The following is a 23,729-nucleotide window of genomic DNA, read 5'->3' on the forward strand; positions in this document are numbered from 1 at the left end:
AAAATACAGCTTTGTTTTATGGCACCTTGCAAAGCTGAAGATGGGAATAAAGCAAGGAAAGGGTCAGAAGTAATGGGGCAAAGTAATTGTATGTTACATTTGTGGGGTTACTTGTTACATACTGTTTTCAGAAATCATCCCATACCTTGTAAGCCTGGCAGGAGAATGCAGAGTGAAGTGTTCAGCTGCAACCAGTCAATGAGTTCGGGTCATGAAGCTGCCCTAGAACAACTGCAGTTTGATACACTGTACTGCAGATGGGAGCCGGCGGCGTGGCGTGATGCGTCTTCAGGTTTATTGCACACAAATTGGCTTTGGTACCCAGTCAGTCAACCTTTCAGTCTGTCTCTTGCCCAGCTGTAATTGCATACACTTGCTTCTCAACATCTGCTCTTCAGTTCTTTCTGGCTTCTCTGCAGCAAAGTCCCAATGCCAGCTTCATTCATCTTTTGCTGGAGTTGAAGATGTGTTGCTCCAGTCTCCCCATTTTACTACTCTGCTACTTGCCTTCGAGGTAGTGATTCTTGTTTCACTGGCTGATGGCCTAGGAATAGACTTTTGGGATTGGTTTTTAGCATTCTCAGCAGCAATTGTGTGTAGTGCTGAAAACATGTTTGATGGCATGCAGTGGTTTTGCAGTCCAGTCTGGGTCTCACTAGCAAGGAAACTGGCAAACAAAAGCAAGATGGCAGATGTTTGGAAAATGTGAAGTCATTAATGTACACATGCTTTGTGTTTGAAGGACTTTACATACGAGGGCATGGTAGAGAGTAAACTCAGACCCCCTGGTCTAAAATGCCTAACACCAGCTGGGCTGAGGTTTATCCCTTTTTCCATAAAGTGCCTCCCTGATATCTGTAGGTATTACGTGACAATTTGAAGTAGGGAAGGCTTCTGAAGTGGCTCAGAGGCATGCTCTGGCCCCATACCCTGTGATCTGAGTGGCTGAAGTGAGGCTGTGTTGGGAATAACTTTGCATTTGGGCTTAATAACTGTTCTGAGGGTAGATATGGCCATATTCTCGTAAAGACATTTTTTCAGTTGTTTTCTGCTCTGTGAGCAGAACCTGAAGGAAGCTGTACACTTCATGTTTATGAATGAATGCTTCATAATGCATTGAAAAGCTGCTGGCTGGCCCATGGGGAGCAGGTTCAGGAGCCTTTCCACTGACATGGAAATAAGACATTGCATTGGACAGAAGATATTGAAATGGGTCCCTGTTGACCAGTTTGGTCAAAATAGCTGTTCCAACCTTTATTACAAGGCATAATTTTAAACGGTGATTGCTCCTGCACCTCAGTACCCTCTCCCTTGCAGTCTCCCTCTCCTGTTCCCTGGCATGGTGCAAGTAGCTGAGCTGTGCCTCTGCAGGTACAAGAATCCACATGCTCTGTGCAGGCAGAGCTTTCCTAGCACCTGCTGAGCATGTTATTGATCACAGAGAAGCCTACCTGTCTTCTGTGTCAAAGCCTGCCTCTCTTAGGCCTCATTCAGCAGCCAGCTTGATCTCAATCCTAAACAGAAGTGGCTGAAGTGTTTTCTCACCATGTGCAAAATTCAGTAGACTTTTGCTGGTACTGTGGTACTGAAGAGCAGTGAGATGCCTACAGAGCTAATGAACTGTGTAGGTGTTCATGGATTTTTTTTTTTTCTTTTTTTTCCAGGCAACAGTGGATGATACTTCAATTTTAAACTGATTTTGCACTTAAAACTCCTTGTGAGATTTTAGATGCACTTTTACTATGAACATTTTCAATAAGTGAAGTTGTGAAGGAATGGACCTGACTCCTTGTGGTTTTACTCAGATGGACAGCCGAGTTCCACCATGGCCGCTCTCTCACTCCCCCTTCTCAAAGGGGAAGGGGGAGAAAATACAACACAAAGGGCTCAAGGGTTGAGATAAGGATGGGGAGATCACTCAACAATTATTGTAATGGGCAAAACAGACTCAGAGTAGGGAGATCGTAAGATTTATTGCCTATTACTAACAAGCTAGAGAAGTGAGAAACAAAGGAAAGAAACCAAAGATGCCTTCCCCCCATCCACCCTCTTCCACCTCCTCCCCCCGAGTGGTGCAGGGGAACGGGGAATGGGGGTTATGGTCAGTCTATAGCACTTCGTCTCTGCTGCTCCTTCTCAGTCACTCTCTTTTCCTGCTCCAACGTGGGGTCCCTCCCACGGGATGCAGTCCTTCCCGAACTGATCCTGTGTGGGCTTCCCACAGGCAGCAGTTCTTCAGGAACTGCTCCAGATATGGGTCTGTACCACGGGGTCCATCCATCAGGAGCAAACTGCTCCAACCTGGGTCCCCCACAGGTGGCAGCTCCCCCAGACTGCTTGCTCCTGCGTGGTCTCCTCTCCACGGGCTATAGCTCCAGCCCAGAATCTGCTCTGGTGGGGCTCCTCCACAGGCTGCAGCCTCCTTCTGTGCAGGTCCACCTGCTCCGCTGTGGTTTCCTCCAAGGGCTGCAGCGTGGAACCCTGCTCCACTGTGGTACTCCATGGGCTGCAGGGGACAGCCTGCTTCACCATGGGCCTCACCACAGGCTGCAGGGGACTTCTGCTCCAGTGCTTGGAGCACCTCTCCCCCTCCTTCTTCACTGACCTTGGCACCTGCAAGGCTGTTTCTCACTCCTCTCCCTCTCCTAGCTGCTGTACCGCAGCAGTTTTTTCACTGTCTTAAATACGCTCTCACAGAGGCGCAAACAATATTGCTTATTGGCCTGCCTCTGGCCAGCGGCAGGGCCCTTATCTAATATGGGGCAGCTTCTGGATTCTTCTCGCAGAAGCCACCCCTATGGCCCCCTTACCAAAACCTTGCCACGTAAACACCCTACACTCCTCGTGTTTTTGGGACTAGCTGGAATGTAGAGCTAGCAGCAGCATACCTTTCCAGTGGGGTTTGAAATGCCTCTGTTTTTAATGCAAGGGGCACTGAGTCTGAAATGCAAATATTTTGGGTGCTCTAAACATCTGGGAACAGAATTACAAGTCACCTTTCCTGTGCAGTTTCATGTATCTGCTGGGTTTTTTTGTTTGTTTGTTTTAGGTTATGATGCTTTGAGCTATTCTGTGGAAATCAATGACAAATGGAGTGGGAGACAGCTACTGCAAGCAAATGAGGACAACACAACTGAGGTCCCAGAGGATGGGGGGCAGCTCTATGTCAGAAATTGCACTGAACCAGGTAGGAGTGAAAGTTGCTTCCAGCCCCTCGGTCTTACGGTTGGCTTTCTTACTTCCAGATGTCTGTACTAGTTTCACCTATACTGCCAAAAGCTTTTCCTTATTTTTAGGTCTATAAACATCCTTGTTGTTTTCCTTGTGCACCATATGGATCTTGTACCCCCCTCTGTGGGTGGGGATAAGAAGAGGGCCTGCTGTCAGCTAGAGTACAAGACAACATTTAACATATGCTGACAGTCAAATCTTGAGACTTGTGCAAAAAGCTCAGTGCTGAGATCTGAAGAGGAATGCCGTCTGTGTTTATTGCATAAACACTACATGCAGTTTTTGCGGTGGGATTTACATAATGAATATATGTGTTAGTAGGAGTATTATTTGTGATATTAGTATGTAGTCATATCTTTAGTACTTGTGGTTCCAGCAAGCAGTGGACCCAAAGAAATTTAGTTTGTAGATTAAAGTTTCACAGTTGAAATTCCGTGTTGATTAGCTGATGTGAAATAGAGCTTAGATCATAACATAGATTTTTCCTCAGAGAAGGACCTTACCGGGGTTGTCCTCATCTCTATGACTCCTGTTTTTATGAAACTCATAGGAACTTGATGGCATTGAAACTCTACTGCTCTGCTACGCTTGGTTGAAGTTGGTTGACTTATTCAGAAGCTTTCTGGGGAGGTGGCCACAAACATGTATTGTCTATATTCATGTGCTTCATGTGTCCCACTGCCGCAGGGGTCCAAATACAGCTAGAACCACAACTGTTTGGGTCAGTGGGATTATTGAGCTGTAGGAGATGAGATGATGTGTTCTTTCAGCTTGCATTTTCTGAGCTATTTGGACCCTTTTTCAATGTATTTTAAGTATTCTTAGAGTCCCCTTCTATTTAGAGGCTATTTTCTTTTCCCTTGATTAAAAGAAGAAATCATTTAAAACCCTGTACAAAAAGAAATCTTTCTGTGGACGTTAGGGAAAAGAACAAGATGGGGTATCTTTCTGATTTACATCCAACTGATTGTGTTGTTTTTATCTTTATGCAAATAGAAGTCATCGTAGTGTATCACTAGTAAAAAGGGGAAGCTTCATAAGCTGTTCAGTCTTTTTCCTTTTCACAGAGGAGCTTGGGCATCATTTCCCCAAAGTTCAGATAGGGGAGGTGGAAGGGTTTTCAGGGCTTATGTGGGTTATGTGCCCCAGGAAAAATTCTAATAAATACAGTTCTTGCTGCATTTCTCTGCATATAATTTTTTCTCTCCTGTAAGCCTTATTAACATTTCTGGAGAAATGGATGATCATATTTTTTTAGCAGAAACTAGTACAAAAATTCTTCTTGTTCCACTCTTCACTTATTTGCATATCTCCAGAGTAGTGCAGATTCTGTCTTACAGCCTCACATCAATGTGTATAATAATCCCCTCCCCAAGTATGTGTCTGCTGTCCCACCATCCTCAGCCATTTCTACTGTCTTTGCCAAATAAAATGGACTGTATGAAATGTGTGGGATTTTATTTGTTGTGTTTCTCCCCCCTTCCCAGAAGATAAAACAATAATTACTGAGTGCATTATATAGTGTTCAGGAGTGAGAAAGTAGAAACACTGATGTGAGTTACTGTTTTTTCTTTGAATTGTCATGGAATTGCTACAGAATACATTCTCTAATGGCAAACCCGTTAGAATTACTGTAGGAAAGAAAACAGAAGTAACAAAGTTTGGGGTCCACATGTTGTTTCAGTTTTCTTTTGGAACATTAGCTTTAATGATTTACTAATTTGCTATACCGGATGGCATTCAGAAGTGTTCAAGTTGTATTGCGTTGAATGTGGGCAGGATTCTACTGAAGTGTCTGTGAAGGGTATCTGTTGACTCCAGTGGACTTCAAGCCACACACAAAATGTTTCAGTTCTGTTTTTTCAGCTAATGAAGTAAGTGAAAGAAGAACTGGTAGAAGAAATGCTGTTAATAGCTTAGAAAAGTCTTCTTGTTCTGAATGTTTGTTGTGCTGTGTATGGTAACATAAAAAAGCAAAGTGTTCTTAGTTGTACTTTGCGAAGAATTTCAAAATTCTCCATTTTCCCTGCGACTCACAGTGATGCCAGACTTCTGAATCTTGCACAAAATGGGCCACTAGTCATGAGCCCATACAACGTCGTCCTGTTTCTCTCTTCCTGATGCAAAGGAGAGAAACAGCCATTCAGTAAATTGAAATGGGACCCGGTGATGGAAATAGGCTGCTGGGTTTGCTCTAGTCAAACGCAGCTTTATCTGTCATCTGAGCAGTTAACATGCACTGATACTTGAAGGTTTAGACCTAGAGCATGAGAAAGCAAGCAGAGATCCTGTCTGCCCTGCCCTTGTGTCATTGATTTTGGCTTAGTACTAGCAATAAGATGAGGTAAAACATTTCTGATGAAAATCGTATTCTTAAACTAACTGCATCACTAGCTGACAGATTTATTTTCTTGTTTTATTTTACTCGTTGATTATTTGTAGTTGTCTAAATGGAAGAAAGAGAATAAAGGAGGGTTTTGTTTGTTGAGTACTTCTTGTTAGCTGGTGTTTGTTGACACCTTTAGCTGTCCCAGTGAGCTATGTGGTTGGAGCTGGTATTAAAAGTTTACTGATTCAATAGAATCAAAGGTTTCTTTTTAAACACTCCTTGCTGATTTGATCTCCTTGGTTCCCAATATTGTTGTTTGGCCCATATAACTCCTTCCACGTACACATGGGCTCAGCTGGGGCAGGAGAGCCGCTTATTTCCAGAGCTGATTCCTGGGCGAAAGCCCTCCTTTCCTTTCCCTTCACACCCTCACTTCTCCAGATTTTTTTTACAGGGGGTAGAAAAGCATTTTTTGGCTAGTTTGCTGGCTTCTGTTTTACGAAGAGAAGACTTCATCTGTTTCCAACAGTTTTCATGTGTAAAAGTATAGTTAGGAGTAGGAGTGGTTCAAATCAGTGTACAATTTTGATACTAGTACTTGTTGTTAACCAAAGCTGATCGAAGGCTTGATTCAATACTCTTTGAGGGCATTAAAGACCTTCCTTCACTGGCTCAGTGTTAGTGTTAGATATTGGTGATAGATCAGGCCCTGAAGCCCAGGGTCTAGCTCTGAAGTGAAAATAGAGACCTTGTCGCGTTAAGGGGCGTAGATGATTAACTGTTATGGGTCTGGTCAGATTCCGGGTACTGAACTATAACGGTCACGGATTCTCCAACAACGTAACGCTCTAGTTGCATTCAATGAGAACTGTCATGGCTAGGAACAAAGCAATTAAGTGCAATTTATTACAGCAACAGGTACACAGGTTCTTTAGATTGCTGGTGATAAATTCACTGTCTGCAAAAGCAAGCTAGCATGCATGAAATACACAGGTACTCATCCTGACTATTAATGCATTAAATGGCACAAAGACTCTAGAGATTTCTAGGTTTCCACAGAGACACCTAGTATAACCAAGTGTTCAAATCTCACCCAAAGGCATCCCAGTGGGGGCGGAAGAGAGGCTCAGCCTATCGACTGATGCCAGGAGTCAGGATGGTATCTTCTCTGACATCCCCTCTCTCTTGAGCCAATTTATATTACTTTCTATCTTTTAGGTGGAGCTTGAGTGACTCCAGTCAAGCATATCTTGGTTATCACAGAATGATTGGTAAAAAGTTTTCTCGTTTTTGTTTAAAGGTATAGGCTCCGAGAAATTCAGAGCACATGCTCAGTGAGGGTTGGTCTCACCTTAGAGGTGGGTAGCTTTTGGGATGGAGGTGTGTTTTGGTATTATAATATTGTAATGGGCAAAAGTTCACTAGAGTACAGTGTTTTGTCAAAAACATGACAGGTCGTTGGCTTAGGGTAGCAAATGTGCAGCCTATCAGTCTCGGTGTGCACAAGAACGATCGAGTCCCCCTCTTGTCACAGAGCCTATCCATGGCTGGAAGCCTAGGGAACGCTCAAGTAATGCAGCTACGCCTCAGTTCACCCTGAAAGCCTCTTCAGTGCTGTGACATTTAACATTTGACTATTAGTTTAATTTTCCTAGTCACTTTAGGCAATTATTCAACAGACCTGAATTAGCATAGAGATGAGCATAACAATTCACCAAACTTGTTTTTCTTTGCCTTTTCTTAGGGATTGCCTTTACAGTGCTGCTTAAGGAAATTGAGGCAATTGCTAAAATTGTGGTATTGCTGAGAATAATACAACGTGGGATGCATAACCTGGGTGTCTTTTGTTATTTGTGAATTGGCATAGCTTAATCCTCCTTAGCATCCCCACAGGAGTTTCACTTACGTCCATTTGGTCTTCAGGTGCTGCTTCTTCCCTTTGGTGGGGGTTTGAAGGAAAAAGCCGTGTAAAAAGACTTCTTTTTTTTTCCTCCTGTATGTTTTCAAAATTGAGGTCTATGAAAACGTACAGCTAGGCAAAAAGGAGGGTTTAAAAAAGGCAGTTTTGCATCATGTTGGGGTGTGTGGAGCCGAGGATAAAATGCCTTATTTTGAAGTGTACTGTGCTTTATATATTGCATTGCTTGGGTACTGTAGTTTGGTGGCAGTAAACACAATGCTAAAAGAAACATCTTTCTTTTTTTTTTTTCTTTAACTGCGTATATGTTTTCAGGCTCACTTAAAACCCTAGCATGACTTTTGCCAGCTGCTATTTTTATTTTCTAGTAGTTTATTGAATGGACTATCTACTAGCATTTTATCATGAGAACTGCTCCAAATAGTGGTTTGAGTTTTTTTTTTTTCTGACTTTTCACTTGAAACATATGTTGTAGAAATATTAAGGGGCCGAAATGGACGTAATCCAGCCTAAAGACTGTATTTTGTAATTTTTGGTCCTCCTCTTGTAATTTTTCACTCTGTGAAGCTGTTACAATTGGCGTGATAGCATGGTTGTTTCAAGCAGTTACATTTAAAATGCACCACTTGTTCTGTGCTACATAGCCTTGATTCACAGAACCCCTGGAGTTTTTGGGCCCAGCAATATGGCACTTGGAAATAAATGTCAATTAAGAGACCACTATGTTTCCTTTTGAAAAATCTGTTGGAGGTAGCTGAGTGGTGATGGCACAGCAGCCTTCCTGCTAGCTCCCGTGCTCAGTCAGTGCATACGGAACGGGTAGGAGGCTGCATGCACGGCTCGCTGAGGGCCCGTCTCTGAGGGCTGGTGCTCCGCTATGGGTGGTGTGGGTGGCAGGGCACGCATCCCCTAATCCAGGGTGAGATCCTACCCTCAAAAGATGACCCCCTATTTTGCAAGTCTACTATGCTACTTGTTGCTGTGGGATCTAAGGATCTTCAATCATGCTTGTAAATGTCAATTTCAGCCTTACTGCTGTGAGCCCTGCTGAAAGAAAAAAAGAAATGTTCAATATTTGCTCCGCCCTGATTCTTCTGTAGCATTTGATTGTGTTAAGTGCTTCTGGAGGCAGAACAGGAAAAAAAATACACACACACACACATATATATATAGATTTTTTTAGTAAAGAGTCTCTGTAGTCTTGTCTTCTGCTTCCTTATTTTCCAATCCTGTAGTCATACCTGCTCAGTCCTTCCCTCTTGGCTCCCTGGTGGCTGTTCATGGGAGTATCTGACAGCTACCGTGCAGCAAATGTTCTGGCCTCTCATGCCATCTTGTCCTTGCAGTGTCTGTGTGAAGGTGTATGGAACTACAGATGGAGAAAAGAGTGGATAAGTTTTATTCTTAAAAAAATGGTGATATTGTTTAAACACTTGTGATTTGGGGTTAGGCTTGGCAAAAGTTTCTTAATAAAAAATTATGAGGAAAGAGTCAGAAATATTCATGTTACTACAGGCAAAGTATCACTTAACCATGTAGTCCTGTATAAAAGTGTGACTGACCCACTGGAAGCCGAAAAAAAAAAAAAAGCTTCAGCTGATTTAATCTTGAGCTTTGGGTCAGGTCCACGTGCTACCAAATTTGGAGCTTGGCTTGTACTTGAGAAATTCAGAGGAAGTTGCTGTAAGTCAAGACTTAATTTTTAAGTCTTAACAGGAGAGCTGTGCTAAGGCCTTGTTCCTGTAGGGTGGGGAGAAGCTCACAGACTGTACTGGGATGGGGTGTGATGTGTCTAGAAACTTGCATTGGAAGCTGCTTGATCCCTTTCAGGGGGATCCTACAATGTCCCTCTGGACAACCAGAAAAATGTGATAGGCTCCCAGAGGCGATCTGCCCTCTGAGAATAGGAGAGAAGTCTCTGAGGGAGTCGAGCTGTATTGCAGTACGGGAAAGTGACCACAGTCTGGTCACTTGCTTATGTTGGCCATTTACTGCATTTGGCCTATTGCAGAGACCTCCTGTAGATGATGACAGCACAAGAAACGAAGTGGAGGAGGGTCAGATGGGTGTTAGCTGGAGTCACTAACAGGTCTGCAGCACTGCAAAGCTTGCATAGCACTGAGAACGTGGTCAAAGGGACAGAGGGGACGGGTCCCCTTATGCAGCAGGAGCACCTGGCAGCCGCAGGGCTGAGGCAAAGATTGGTCTGCCTGCCTACCTGCTGGAGAGCTGCGGGGAGCAGGCAGAGCCTGCCAGCTGAGGAGTAACTGTTCGCGGCAAGCCGAGGTCCTGGTGCCACCGCCAGTTAGCTCTTCACTGGGCTGACATATGTTTCTGCTGACAAGCTGTCATCATGTTCCTCCCCCAGTGTTACCGCTTGCCATGTGCTTAGTTGCTGCTCCTGTGCTGAAAAGGCTGCAAATAAAATAACAGTCCTACTTAAGTGTGCCATTTAAAAGTCATTATCAGTAATAGCAGGAAATATGTGATTCCTACAGAAACTATAAGAGCTTGGTAGATTCATTTATACCCTCAGGCACAAAAGCGTTTAAATAGCCAAGTAAGTTTTTATGCAACTATTTCTTTTGTTTCCTTTGCTTATTTCAACAGCAACTTTTCCTTTTATCCATATTTCTCCAGTGAGTCATGGATTATGATAATGTAACTTGTAGTGCTTGGCTATGAAGTGAGTAACTCTTCCATATTGCTTGCTTATGCTTGTTACTGTTTATTTAGAAAGCACTTTTTGGTTTGAACTGCAAACCTTAACCCGCAAGTATGCGGTGTGGTGTTTTGTTTGTTTTTAAGCCAAAACAAAACTTGAACCACCTTGTGTAAATTTGTTTTCTGAATTCGTAGAATCATAGAATGGCCTGTGTTGAAAAGGACCTTAAAGATTGTCTAGTTTCAACATCCCTGCTCTGGGCAGGGTTGCCAGTCACTAGAGCAGGCTGCCCAGAGCTGCATCCAGCCTGGCCTTGAATGCCTTCAGGGATGGGGCATCTACAACCTCTTTGGGCAGCCTGTTCCAGTGCCTCACCTCCCTCCGAGTGAAAAACTTTCTCCTAATTTCTAACCTAAATCTCCCCTGTCTTAGGACAAGGGGAAATGGTTTTAAACTATCACTGTCAACACACACAAACAGGCATTCCCCCTCCTGTTTATACGCTCCTTTCAAGTACTGGAAGGCCGCAATGGAGTCTCGGAGCCTTCTCTTCTCCAAGCTATCAACCCCAGTTTCCTCTACCTTTCTTCATAGGAGAGGTGCTCCAGCCCTCTGATCATCTTAGTGGCCCTCCTCTGGCCTGTTCCAAGAGCTCCACGTCCTTCTTGTGGTGTGGGCTCCAGGCCGGCACGCAGCACTCTGGGTGGGGTCTCACAAGAGCAGAGTAGAGGGGGACAATCACCTCCCTCTCCCTGCTGGCCGCCCCTTTTTTAATGCAGCCCAGGACACAGTTAGCCTTCTGGGCTGCAAGTGTGCACTGCTGGCTCATGTCCAGCTTCTTGTCCATCAGGACCCCCAAGTCCTTCTCCACAGGGCTGCTCTCAAGTTCTTCTTTGCCCAGTCTATATACATACCTGGGACTGCCCCAGCCCAAGCGCAACACCTTGCATTTAGCCTTGTTGAACCTCATTTGATTCTCATGGGCCCACTTCTCCAGCCTGTCCAGTTCCCTCTGGATGGCATCCCTTCCCTCTATTGTATCGACTGCACCACTCAGGTTGGTGTCACCTGCAAACTTGCTGCAGGTGCACTTGTTCCATCATCTATGTCATTGATAAAGATGTTGAAGAGCACCAGTCCTGAGACTGACCCCTGAGAGACACTACTTGTGACCAGCCTTCACCCAGACAGAACTGTTGACCACAACCCTTTGGCTGCGACCAGCCAACCAATTCTTTATCCACCTAACAGTCCATCCTTCAAATCCATACCTCTCCAATTTAGAGAGAAGAATGTGGTGAGGGACCATATCAAAGGCTTTGCTCAAGTCCAGGTAGGTAATATCCATTGCCCTTCCTTTGTCCACTGATGCCATCACTCCATCATAGAAGGCCACCAGATTGGTTAGGCAAGATCTGCCTTTGGTGTGCTGGCTGTCTCGGATCACCTCTTTATCTCTTGCATGCCTTAACATGTCTTCCAGGAGGATCTGCTCCATGATCTTCCCAGGCATAGAGGTGAGGCTCACCGGCCTGTAGTTCCCCAGGTCTTCCTTTCTCCCTTTCTTAAAAATGGGAGTAATGTTTCCCTTTTTCCAGTCACTGGGGACTTCACCTGACAGCCATGATTTTTTAAATATGGTGGAGAGCGGCTCGGCAACCACATCAGCCATCTCTTTCAGCACCCTAGGATGTATATCATCTGGCCCCATGGACTTACACACATCCAATCCTTAGGCGGACCTGGACTTGTTCCACTGTCACAGTGGGATGGAATCTGCTCCTCTCACCCTCTCCTCGAGGTTCAGGATCCTGACAGACTTAGGAAACTTGACCACCAGTGAAGACTGAGGCAAAGCACTTATTGAGTACCTCAGCTTTTTCCATGTCTGAGGAAGCCAGTTCTCCCTTCTTGTTTATCAGAGGGGGAACACTCTCCTTGGCCTGTCTCCTCCTGCCTTTGTATCTGTAGAACCCCTTCTTGGTATTCTTCACGTCCCTTGCTAAGTTCAGCTCCATCTGCGCCTTGGCTTTCCTCATCCCGTCTCTACACATCCAGATGACACCCCAGTATTCCTCCCAGCCTACACTTCCTGTACATTTCCCTCTTTCCCCTCAGTTTAAGCTGCAGGTCCTTGCTCAGCCATACCGGTTGCCCGCCTCCTCTGCTTGATTTCTTCTGCTGGCGGATGGAGAGCTCTTGTGCTCTCAGAAGGGTGTCCATAAAGAGCTGCCAGCTCTGTTCTCTTCCTGTGCCCTCAAGGACAGTTTCCCAGGGGATCCCAGCCAGTAATTCCTTGAGCAGCCGGAAGCTTGCTCTCCTGAAGTTCAGGGTGCTGACTCTGCTTTTTGCCAGACCCGTATTCCTCAAGATCACAAACTCCACCAGGGCATGGTCGCTACAGCCCAGGCAGCCTCCAATCTTAACCTCTCTAACGCTCTCTTCCACATCGGTGAGCACCAGGTCTAGTAAGGTTTCATCTTGGGTCGGCCCGTCTATTACCTGGACCAGGAAGTTATCCTCAACAGACTCCCAGAATCTCCTGGATTGCCTGGAACCCGCCATGCCTCTACCCCAGCAGGTATCCAGGTGGTTGAAATCCCCCATCAGGACAAGAGCTTGTGAGCGTGACAGTTCTTGCAGCTGAAGCAAGAAGGCCTTGTCAAGAACTCCTGCTGATCAGGTGGCTTGTAGCAGACCCCAACCACTAGGTGTCCTTTACCGGACCGATCCCTGATTTTCACCCACAAGCTCTCAGCCTGGTCATGGCTGTTTCTCAGGCACAGCTCTTCACAATCTATCCACTTCCGAACATAGAGGGCAACTCCTCCCCCCCTCCTTCCTTGCCTATCCCTTCTGAACAGTTTGTAGCCATCAACGACCACACTCCAGTCATGGGAATCATCCCACCAGGTTTCCGTGATGGCAACTACATCATAGTTCCCTACTAGCATGGTGGCCTCCAGTTCCTCCTGTTTGTTACCCATACTGCATGCATGAGTGTAAATGTACCTCAGCTGGGCCACGTTTTGGGCGGGAGAAGCCCTGATACCCTCTTGACCGTAGTCAGGTGTTTCCATAGTTACCAACCTCTCACCAACCCTTGTGTCCTTCCTGCAAAATGTTATGTCATCCTCATCCTTCACCAACCTTCACCAAGACACAAGACTGTGAGGTCTTGCTAGCACATTCCTCACCCACAAGAACTGGCATGTTACATTCAGGCTCCTTTATAGTGTCCCCGATTCCACCCCCATTCATACCTACTTTAAAGCTCTGTCAATGAACCCTGTCAACTCCCATCCTAAAACCCTTTTCTGCCAGAGGAAAAAGCTATTCCTGTCTGTTGTCAGCAGGCCTGGTCTCATGTAAATCGACCCAAGGTCAAAAAAAAAAAACAAAACCCTGCCGGTGACACCAGGCTCGGAGCCAATTAACCCGCTGGCTCATCATGTCCAGTCCCTCATTATTTCCTATAACTGGAGGGATAGAGGAGAACACAACTTGTGCTCCCAAGCCCTTGACCAGTTTCCCCAAGGCTCTGAAGTCCTTTTCCTTTAATTCTCTGAATTCTTTTCATTTAAAGATTTGCTCATCTTTATTTTTCAAATGAGGCAGTGAGATTATCCAGCATGGGTCTTCTTGGTGAATAGAGTTTGGTAACCAAGCTCTCCTTGATACATGGTGTGGCTTGAAGACAGGAGGAGGAAAAAATGTGGTCCGTTGTTATACCACTTTCTCTTGCCGTGGGAGAGGAGTTTTGCAATTGTACTTGGGTTCCTGCGCAGGCATTCTGTACTTAGTAAGTGTTCTCCTGGCTGATATGTCATCTCTGAAATGTTGTTTCCTCTGTATGAAAACAGAACAGCACAGTCCTCTTCCCTTGAACATACCTTTGGGTATGGATGTGCTGAAGCACAGCCCAAGTGGACAGTTTACAGCCAAAACTGTCTCTATGCTGAAAAGGAAATGATTTCACAGAATCATTTAGGTTGGAAGAGACCTCCAAGATCATCTAGTCCAACCTATGACCTAACACTAACAAGTCCTCCACTAAATCATATCACTAAGCTCTACATTTAAATGTCTTCTGAATACCTCCAGGGATGGTGACTCAACCACTTCCCTGGGCAGCCCATTCCAATGCCTAACAACCCTTTCAGTAAAGTTTTTCCTAATATCCAACCTATACATCCCCTGGCACAACTTTAGCCCATTTCCCCTTGTCCTATCACTGGGCACGCGGGAGAATAGACCAACCCCCACCTCGCTGCAGCCTCCTTTAAGGTACCTGTAGAGAGCGATGAGGTCTCCCCTGAGCCTCCTCTTCTCCAGGCTAAACAACCCCAGCTCCCTCAGCCGCTCCTCGTAAGACTTGTTCTCCAGACCCCTCACCAGCTTCGTTGCCCTTCTCTGGACTCTCTCAAGCACCTCCGTGTCCTTCTTGTAGCGAGGGGCCCAAAACTGAACACAGTACTCGAGGTGCGGCCTCACCAGAGCCGAGTACAGGGGGACAATCACCTCCCTAGACCTGCTGGCCACACTGCTTCTTATACAAGCCAGGATGCTGTTGTGCTTCCTGGCCACCCGAGCACACTGCTGGCTCATATTCAGCCAACTATCAACCAGTACTCCCAGGTCCTTCTCGGCCAGGCAGATTTACAGCCACTCATCTCCCACCCTGTAGCACTGCTTGGGGTTGTTGCGCCCCAGGTGCAGGACCTGGCACTTGGCCTTGTTGAACAACATTTCTTCATCATCATGCGCAAAGATTTACGTGTTGTCACCTTTAGGTGCTCAGAGATGTCTGGACATTGTTCTGGGCACAATCACAGGACAACACACACAGCAGACGAGACGTGTGGTGGTTTTTCATTTTTACCTATAAACACATTGCCCATGCTGGAAAAGGAACTATAGAGGAAAAGTCCCTGCCCTGAAGACATTTAGTGTTAGAATAAGGACAGGAATGCTAGAAAAGCTGGTATGTTTGTTCAGCTGTAAGACTTACTGCAACAGGATGATATGTATGGCTTTTGATGCTCTCTGTTTTCCTTTGGGTTATATCCTCTGTTGGTGGACTGTCTGCATCGTACGGATAAAACGGCACAGGAGATCATGGCAGTGGCAGAAGTGCCTATTAAATTCCAGAACTTCAGTACAGTCTAAGGTGGGCTTGTATGCTAGAAAAAAAGTTGTATTGAATGAAATATTCAAACGTTGGAGTATTTTAATGAATGGAGTTTTCCTGAGATGCCGGCTCATTTTCGTGCTTACAGATGTACAGCACTGTCCATCACTACTTGGGGTTATGTGAATCTGAGCGGTAGAGTATGAGCTGTGGGATTGACATGCCTTTGCATCAGGGCTGGAGAGGTCATAGAAATTGAGTGTTGGAAGATCATGCTGGGTTTCCACCTTTACCAGAACCAGAAAACCCTTTTAGTGGAGCCTTGATACTTGGGTGTAGAGGTTGACAATGGCTCCTGTATCTATGTAGGTGACACAGATTCCTTGTCTCTTGGTATGCATATGTGGAGATACACTGCCAGGCTTGGGCTCCATCCCATCTAAGCATCCTTGGCATTTTACAAAAGCAGAAGTCAAGGTGTGGTATCTTTACAAGCCTGTGGTCTGATTTAGCAGGGTGGGCTGGTGGATGGGAATAGAGAAGACACAGAAAATGAGATTCCTCACTGACTTTTCATGTCTTCCCACCCCTGTCAAGGCCAGCAGGAAGGCTGTTCAGCAGAGCTAGCTGGTGCTCCCTTCCTGGTGCTGTTTTCTCCAGCATTCATCATTGTTTTTACCAGGAACTCCTTCAATTATTGAGGGTTGACTTCATGGACTTGGCAGACGTTTTCTGACCTATCTATAGAGTCTGGCAGAAGTCGTATCTTCTGTAGCTGGGATGAACTCTGGGTTTTTAGTTCCACAGTGTATGTAACACTGTTGCAATTTGTCTTTTCCAGTCAGCTTTTAATATACCTATGAGTGTGACTGATGTGCAGCCACACAAAAAAAATATTTTTTTAGTATTCAAAAAAAATCTACCCTTAATTCCCACATTTTTGATCAAATACTCTCATTTCTAGTGGCATTTTTACCTTCTTTTATAACTTTCATTACATTACTCTTGCTATTGTGTAATTATATTTCAAAAGAAATTTTGAATTTTTTATCTGCTTTTGGCAGGTTCAGTATGTATGTGCTATATAACCCAAGTGCAGCACCAGGAATGCTGAGCAATAGCGGAGGTACTGGAGGCACCTGCTGACAGAGCAAGCAAGACAGCACTTGGCTCATCGCTGCTGAGTTCAGGAAGGCCACCTTCAGAATCATATACAATAGGCTTTGCGAAGAGTGATTTCTTTTTCTCTCTCCTGTCTGAACCAAAATGCAATTAAAAAAAATCACTTTTCCTCAAGCAAAATCACTTCTGTTCTTGCAAAACAAAAAATAAAAACTTGTTTCTGCCTCACAAGTTGCATAACCTTGCTTTTGCTTGTGGAAACGTTAAACTCACAGCAGTTTATTTTTCTAATAACAAAACATCCTTGAGGAATATAAAAAATACATTCTTCTCTCCCCTAGCTGTAACAGTTCTGTGAATTAGACAGAAATTTGCTCAGACTTTCCGCTCCCACACTCTGCTTTTGTCTGTTGATTGCTCTCTTCCTCCCTTCCCCTCAAAAAAGGGGAAGACTTGGCAGAAAGCATGAGCCAGCTTCTCTGAAGACAGTGTGATAGCTCTGGAGTGAAGGCTGAAAGGGGAGCAAGTAACGCTTGCCAGATAGTGTCCTCTCCTCGGTGTTCAGAGGGTATTGCTCACTCTCTGGGGATGCACCCTTACAGTCTGCAGCGGTGTATTTATTGTCTGTACATGCTCTGAAAGCAGGCGTAGACATCTTCCCATTCTATGTCCTGTCTCTTACCTAGGTTGAAGGTTGTTTTTTTTTGGTGCCTGACATCACAACGGTCAAGTGAGTTCCAGTTTTGAGGAATGTGGTGTGGTGTACTGTCATGCACCTTTACTTTTTTCTTTGGTGGTTTGCAAACTAGTGTTGTCCTCTGATTTGGGGAGTCCTGTTTTGGTGGCTTGGAGTCTGCAGTGCTGAGACTCCCCAGGAAACAGGTTGAAGTGGTGTTTTCTCGTGCAGTAACAGCGCAGGCCATCAGGTCTCTTGTTTTGAGAGCAGTGGTTCTCAAGTGATGTACTGTTGCCTTGGAGAGCTGCTGTGTCTCTCCAGCTGGGTGGTACAAGAAAGGGAGGCTTCAACACCAAAGCTAACATACTAGAATACAGCGAAGGTGGGGTTAAAAATTCAGGAGAGAAAAACATGATTTTTTCTTCTAGGTTTGTGTGCTGGGATGGGATTAGGTTATCTTTTCCTACAGTCAGGAAGAAGAAATGTTCTTTTTGTGGGAACAAGATCTGAAGTTGTCAAGCCTGGTCCCAAGAGCTGAGATGATGGGATGTTGACACTGGCAAGCTCCACGTGTGCCACCTGTTTTTTGAAATAAATATCATTTTTAAGTAGGCCATCTGTCCCACCGGCATATACTCTTTGCCCAGGGGAATACCTGAAGCAACTGCTGGGCTTGGAAGAGTTCTTTGACGAGCCTGTCGTCTTGGTCTGTTAGAAATATTGTGAATGATTTTCCTTTTCACCCCTGGTTTCCATGGGCTTGGCACAAATGCGCTAAGTACAAGCTGTTATAGTGCTTATCTGAAAATGGCTACACCCAGCTTGCTCACCAGTAATTGTCTGCATCTATTTCTGGCAGCCAGAGTGTGTATCTGGAGCCAAGTTCAGATTCAGGTGAAACTGGGTCAGCAGAGATGCGTGCACATCTCTGCTATTTACAAGCCTCACATCATACATTTCAGTTAGGATGGGCCTTGTTGGACGTAGGGGAGAACTCAACTTTGCTTTGACCATGTGTTCTCATTGGCCTATGTCAGAGAAGTTGGCCTATGGGTTATAAAATGCTACAAGGGATACACGAAGATAATTTGCAGGTGGTAGAAAGTGTTCTGCTGCTTGGTTACTCAACACTGTTGGTTTTTCGGACGGTATCTTCCAACCATCTGGTCCTTGGTGCAGGAAGGAATGGTTTCTCAGGTGCCAGACGTTTTCTGCAAGCTTCTGAATACCATCCTTCTCTTCTCTCGGTGCAGTTAGATTTATTTCACAGTGAGCTAGAATGGGAATTTATTTTCCTTACTGGGAAAGCATTTAATCTTCTGGTATCAATGTGTCACCAAGTGGGTGGCATTGGGAGGAACTTGCAGAGACTGATGGACCCCTGAACCTGGAAGGAAAGGGTGATGCCAATAAATATTTTTTACAGGGAGGAACCATTCACCATTGCAATAGCTGGCCAGGAGAGTGGAAAATACAGCATCTCTTTCTTTCTCTTTTCTGAAGGAAAGAGAAGAAGGCTGTCATGCTCAGTAGTACTCCTCGGTCGTGTGGAGGACACCAGCCATGAGGCAGTGGTTGGCAAGTTGTGTGCAGGAGCCTTGGGAAGCCTTATGTTCTCGTGGGCTCGTGCCAGGCTGCTCAGAGTACTGGGCTGCTTGCTGGAGAGGTGTCCTCCTGCACTCGGCGGCCAACGCAGCAGTGGGAGCGCTCAGAGCACACCGAGGGTGCTGGCAGTGCCGCCTGCGCCTGGCTCGGCCATGTACACGTGCACGCAGCATCAGAGCAATTATCCTCAGGCTGAGATTTGGCAGTGAGAAGCTTTTAGCTCTGGAGTTACTTTGTGACTTTGTTTTGCTGCTTTATTTATAAACATGTTCAGCTGCTCTGAAGCTGAATTTGAGTGAAGCGAGTATTTGAATCGACCTCTGTTCCAGCTGTGTTGTGCATTCGCTGCAGGTAGCTTTGTAGGTTGTATTTTGCAGGGCCTTGGTCTGGGGAATTGCAGGATCTTTTTGCAGTAAGAGATGGTCAGAAGCACTCTTTGGGATTTTCCTGTTGTGTAAGTTTATGACAGCCAAAGTGTTGCTGAGTTATATTGTCATGTAGGTGAGCAGATTCCTTGGAAAATCCTCTTTTTCAATGGCTGAGCTGATGATCTGTTTCAGAGTAATGCAACAACCGTATTCATATGCATTTGCCAGTAGGCATTTAACTCCCCTACAGATTTGAGGGGCAAAAATGGGTAAACATTTCCATGTTTCTATAAACAGACACGCTTGTCCAAATGGAGCAACACTGAGGAGGAATTGAGTCACATGGACAATGCCAAAGAATAGCTAGGGTTTAATTGACAGAAGAATTGAACCACAGTGTTTAGAGGCATCCATCACTGTCTCCACTAGTCATTAGGAGGGAAGTCATTTGCTTCCTTGGCTGCACAGCTGAGCTGCAGTTTGAACACAAATAAATCTATTTTTTAGAGGAATAGCTCCCTGCCTTGGCAGCCAGCCCCACCTGCAAAATCTGTGCATGTCCTTGCCCCCACCCCTCACTTCCCTAGCCCTTCTTCACCTTCCCTGACAGCTCAGTGCTTAATTTTGCACATGCAGATGAGCTGATACAAGAAGGCAGCAGATCCAAACTTTCTGCTTTAAATGTGGCAAAATCTAGGAAAGTGTGGTGGATAAGGCTCAGCTTCTTACACTGAATAAAGTACCTGCCCTCTGCATGGAGAGTTGAGTCCAGCCTGAATACCAGAGGACTTGCAATACTTTAGAGCCAGAAGTATGTGTGGGGAGATTTTGAGAAAGAAGGCCTTTCAAGGAAAGCCTTTAAATTCAGTTACGCTTGGAGAGAAATATTTTGGCTGTGGTTTATCTTTGTTCTTTGGATTACAAAAATCATCTCCAGCCCAACACAGCATGTAAATTTAAGTTCATAAAGCATGTATGTATTACTCACTTGCAGGCAGGAACTGTTGTGTACTTAGAGCTCTGTATAGTACCTGGACCATGTGTTGAAGAAGAAGCTCGGAACAGATGCTTTTTGCTGAGTACTTTAAAAACACTGAACTGATCCTCAAAGTCATGCAGTTCCCTGGAAAATAGGGACCTCTCTGAGCACACAGGAAGCAAATAGCTTTCTTTACGCTGAAATTTTGCCAGTATCCCCATGTGATTGTGTGTGTGACTCAGGAGCTGAAGCTTTAGGAAGAGAAATAATACAAGATCTGTGATTAAAATCAAGAGGTGTCAGTGGTATTTCCCTGTTTGTACTCAGTGTGCTCTCTTGCATTGATGAAACAAAGGAATTAGAAAAGGGAGCAGAGCTGAGTGACGGAACAGCAAAGCAAAAACCAAATCCCGAAACCAGCAGCCTGTAGGCAGAGTAATGAACTCCTGTGAGCACATAGTGCCCTTGTCAGAAAGCTGTTTATTTTTACAGAATACATTGTTGCATATGTATCAAACTGTTGTAATTAAACCACTACTTTTTCTATTAGAAACAAATCTCATTAGACCCATCGGCTCCTGGCTTATGTGTGTTCAGCCTCCAGCCTTCTGCATCACAACATGGCCAGAATGTGCAGTGGTAATCTGCAAATTCTCACCTACTGGGACTCATTTGCTTAATTGGTGATACTTGTGATTAGCATGTTCCCATTGTAATTTTTGTTTCCAGTGGAAATTACTATATTGTCAGATGCTAGCTATGCAATAAGGGCCTTGCAGAGTGTTTATGGAAGGGTTGTATGACATGCTGGGTGTTATAGCAAAGAATGCCAAAGGATAATTGGCTGTTGCTACCCCAGAAGAATGTTAATAGTCTCAAGAATTGATGACTAGAAGAAAGAAAAGAATTCTCCTGTTGGGAACAAGGTGCAGATCTCAACCTGCAAACCTGTGGCTATCAAAGACACAGGCAGGACATAATCTGAGAGCCAGTCAGAAATTCAACACCATTTGCATGGTAACTCTTCCCTGTATCACACTTACTAAATCCATGTATCTGCTTTAGGCTGCTGATTAGCTTTACGCAAAACCTGAAACCAGGAGTGCTAGGTGAGGAATTGGCAGCCAGGGAACGTGGCAATCCTAGCAGTGAGGAGTGCACAGCTGCAGTACCCTCGCGAGGGCTGCAGCCCTGGTCACTTGGGACAGAGCAGTTCGTGCTGCTCCCACCCCTTGCTCCCCATTTTTATTCCTGTCCCCCTGGTGACATGGAAGCATCCACAGCCAGGTGGATTTGCCAAAATCCACATCTTAATTTTCTGTATTTCAGAATGTTTGGCTAATAATAGGCTGTACAGTTACTTAGCTTTTGAAGGACTGTGCAAGGAGTTAATTCTTAGCTGAGTTTATATATTACCTAGGGGCCATGTAAGAGAGGGCTACAACTTTTTAAATCTTTTTAGTCTTCATTTGGACTGTAGTAAAGCGACCCACCTGCAACCTACTAGTCATCATTTAAACTTGTTCTGTAGGGATTGTTAATCGGGCAGCCTTTGGCTGCTGTTAAATATTGTCTAGATGTTAAATACTGGCCCTGAAGCTATCAGTCATGGTGAGAAAGCTTCTCCTCATATGTTCTTTTACTAAAGATGCTCTCAGCCTGTGACTCAAGCGTGACCAGTGCAGGGCAGACATTGAGCTGCGTTGCTGCTCTGAGGAAAAGCTGAGCAATCACAAGGGAGGCTTCCTGCATGCCCACATAACCTGGGGGGCTGGTGGAGGGGAGGAGGAGGTGTGTTGATAAACATGTGCAGGGCCTGCTGTGTGGGAGAGCGAAGGCAGGAAGGTGCTGAGCTGGCAGGCTGGTTTCTCTGCTGAAAATGTGGAGCCTCGGTGGCCTGTGCCTGCAGGAGCAGCTTCTTCCCTTGCTTGTCAGGGACCAAGAAAGCCCTTGTGGTCGTTCCTCCTCAGGCCTCCAGCGCCTGAGGACCTACACACCGATATGCTCTAGGAGCAGGTATCATGGTTGCTGTCTGCTCTGAAGTGTGCAAAGTTTCAAACTGGTTTTGCTGTTCACGTAGACTTGGCAAGAAAATAAAAAATAGGCATGACAGAGTGCTTATCCAGTGTAAAGCTGGTATCTTTTATCCCTGTCTTAAGTTCTTGTTTCCTTTTCAAAGATGATGATGAGTCGGGATAAAACGGCTTTTAAGTTATGGGCTCATGGGATTCCAGTCGTACTTGATGGAGTGGGCCACAGTAAAAATAAATGTGTTTTTAAGAAAGGAAACTGTTTTGCAATGGAACTTGGGTATTCTGTGGAAGATCTGATGGATTGTGTTTGCGCACACGACTTCATGAGGGATAGATGCATTTTTTTCCAGTTACATCACCTCTAAAGGAGCTGCCTACGTTATCTCCAGAGAAAAATGCAGGTAGAAAATATCAACATTCTTCAGAACAACGAGGAGGAAAATACTTTCCCAAGTATATCACCAATCAATTATTACAGTTACGTAGTAAGAATGCATGTTTAAAGTGACATCAATGGGGGGGGGGGGGGGGGAGGAATGTATCTCTTTTTTATGATTTTTTTTTCCCCTCCAAAATGACTTGAAAATTCCCAGAACTCTTCCCCCCCCCCCCCCCTTTTTCCCCGCTTGTTCTTAATATCTAGAGAAATAAGACTTTCTTTCTGTAACTTTTACTGAGCTTGGGTTATTCCTTTTGTGATTGTGCTGCTGCCTTTTCCACTACATTCAGATAGGTTTAAAATGCTGAAGAGGAATTGTTGCTTCCAAATCGTTGAATTTAAAAGGTATGAAGAAACAAAGCAGTACTTCAGACGGATTAATAAATATTACATCTTACCCTCCTGAAGTGGTTTTTAAACTTCTCTGATACCTGAGGCTGCCAGGCTGCATTGCTGTGGTGCATTGCTCTGGGAATCTAAGAGTTTTATATGAAGCCTGAGACCTCAATTTCTAGGGAGGTGAAAAAAAATTGAGATACCTGTTTCTCTTGGAAGAAAACAAACTTGGGTTTCTGTATACCAAGCATGGAAAGTTGAACTATTGTAGGTTTGCGGGCTGTTAGCTGGAAAGAACCACTGAGGTCCTCTCAGATATTCCTGGTGAATGCTGGCAGTTGCCTCTCACCCTGCATGCCTGCTGCAGGTGCTCAGGGGAAAGGTGGGACACTGCCTTGCTCCCAGCCCTGCTCCTGTTTTCCCCTCCCTGCTAAGGCATGGATATGTTGGGAGGTGCTGGTCAGGTCTCCTCGCTGCCTCAGTGGCACGACAGCCCAGCTAATACTGACTGGTGCTGCAGGGCACAGTTGAACTGTGCTGATGTGCACTGTAAGTGCACTATAAGGAATTACTACCACTTCAAAATCTGTGCAAGTGACTGTGTTCGTGATGCTTTTTTGACCATCTTTCTGATGGAATCAGAGATTGACACTTAGTTAGCAGATGCAAGCTGCTCAGCCTATCATAGCCTCAAGACATTACTCAAATAAAAATAACAGCTCACAGCTGTAATAAAAGTAAATGTGTTTCAGATGTAGATGTCCTAGTTTGGCCAGATACCAGGATAGTGTGGTTTGTTTTTTTTACATACCTGAGATATACTTCTGTCATGGTAAATGCAAATTGTCCACTTAAGCATTTGAAAATATTGCTGCATTTTTGTAAAATGTCATAATT

General features: G+C 45.0%; 1 protein-coding gene across 13 annotated transcripts in view; it reads left to right on the forward strand.

Moving 5' to 3' along the window:
- Window positions 1-23,729, forward strand: part of RIN2 (Ras and Rab interactor 2) — a 344,774-nt gene that overhangs the window by 86,267 nt on the left and 234,778 nt on the right. For all 13 annotated transcript variants that reach the window (XR_013948440.1, XM_080584982.1, XM_080584979.1 and 10 more), the window contains one exon: window positions 3,050-3,187. Coding sequence is in view for 9 of the 13 variants with exons in the window: in XM_080584979.1 (XP_080441105.1) it covers window positions 3,050-3,187 (138 nt within the window). In the remaining 4 variants the exon portion in view is untranslated. The remainder of the gene's footprint in view (window positions 1-3,049; window positions 3,188-23,729) is intronic.

This window comes from Anser brachyrhynchus, assembly GCF_964034855.1.
Source record: "Anser brachyrhynchus genome assembly, chromosome: 3".
Lineage (NCBI taxonomy): Eukaryota > Metazoa > Chordata > Aves > Anseriformes > Anatidae > Anser > Anser brachyrhynchus.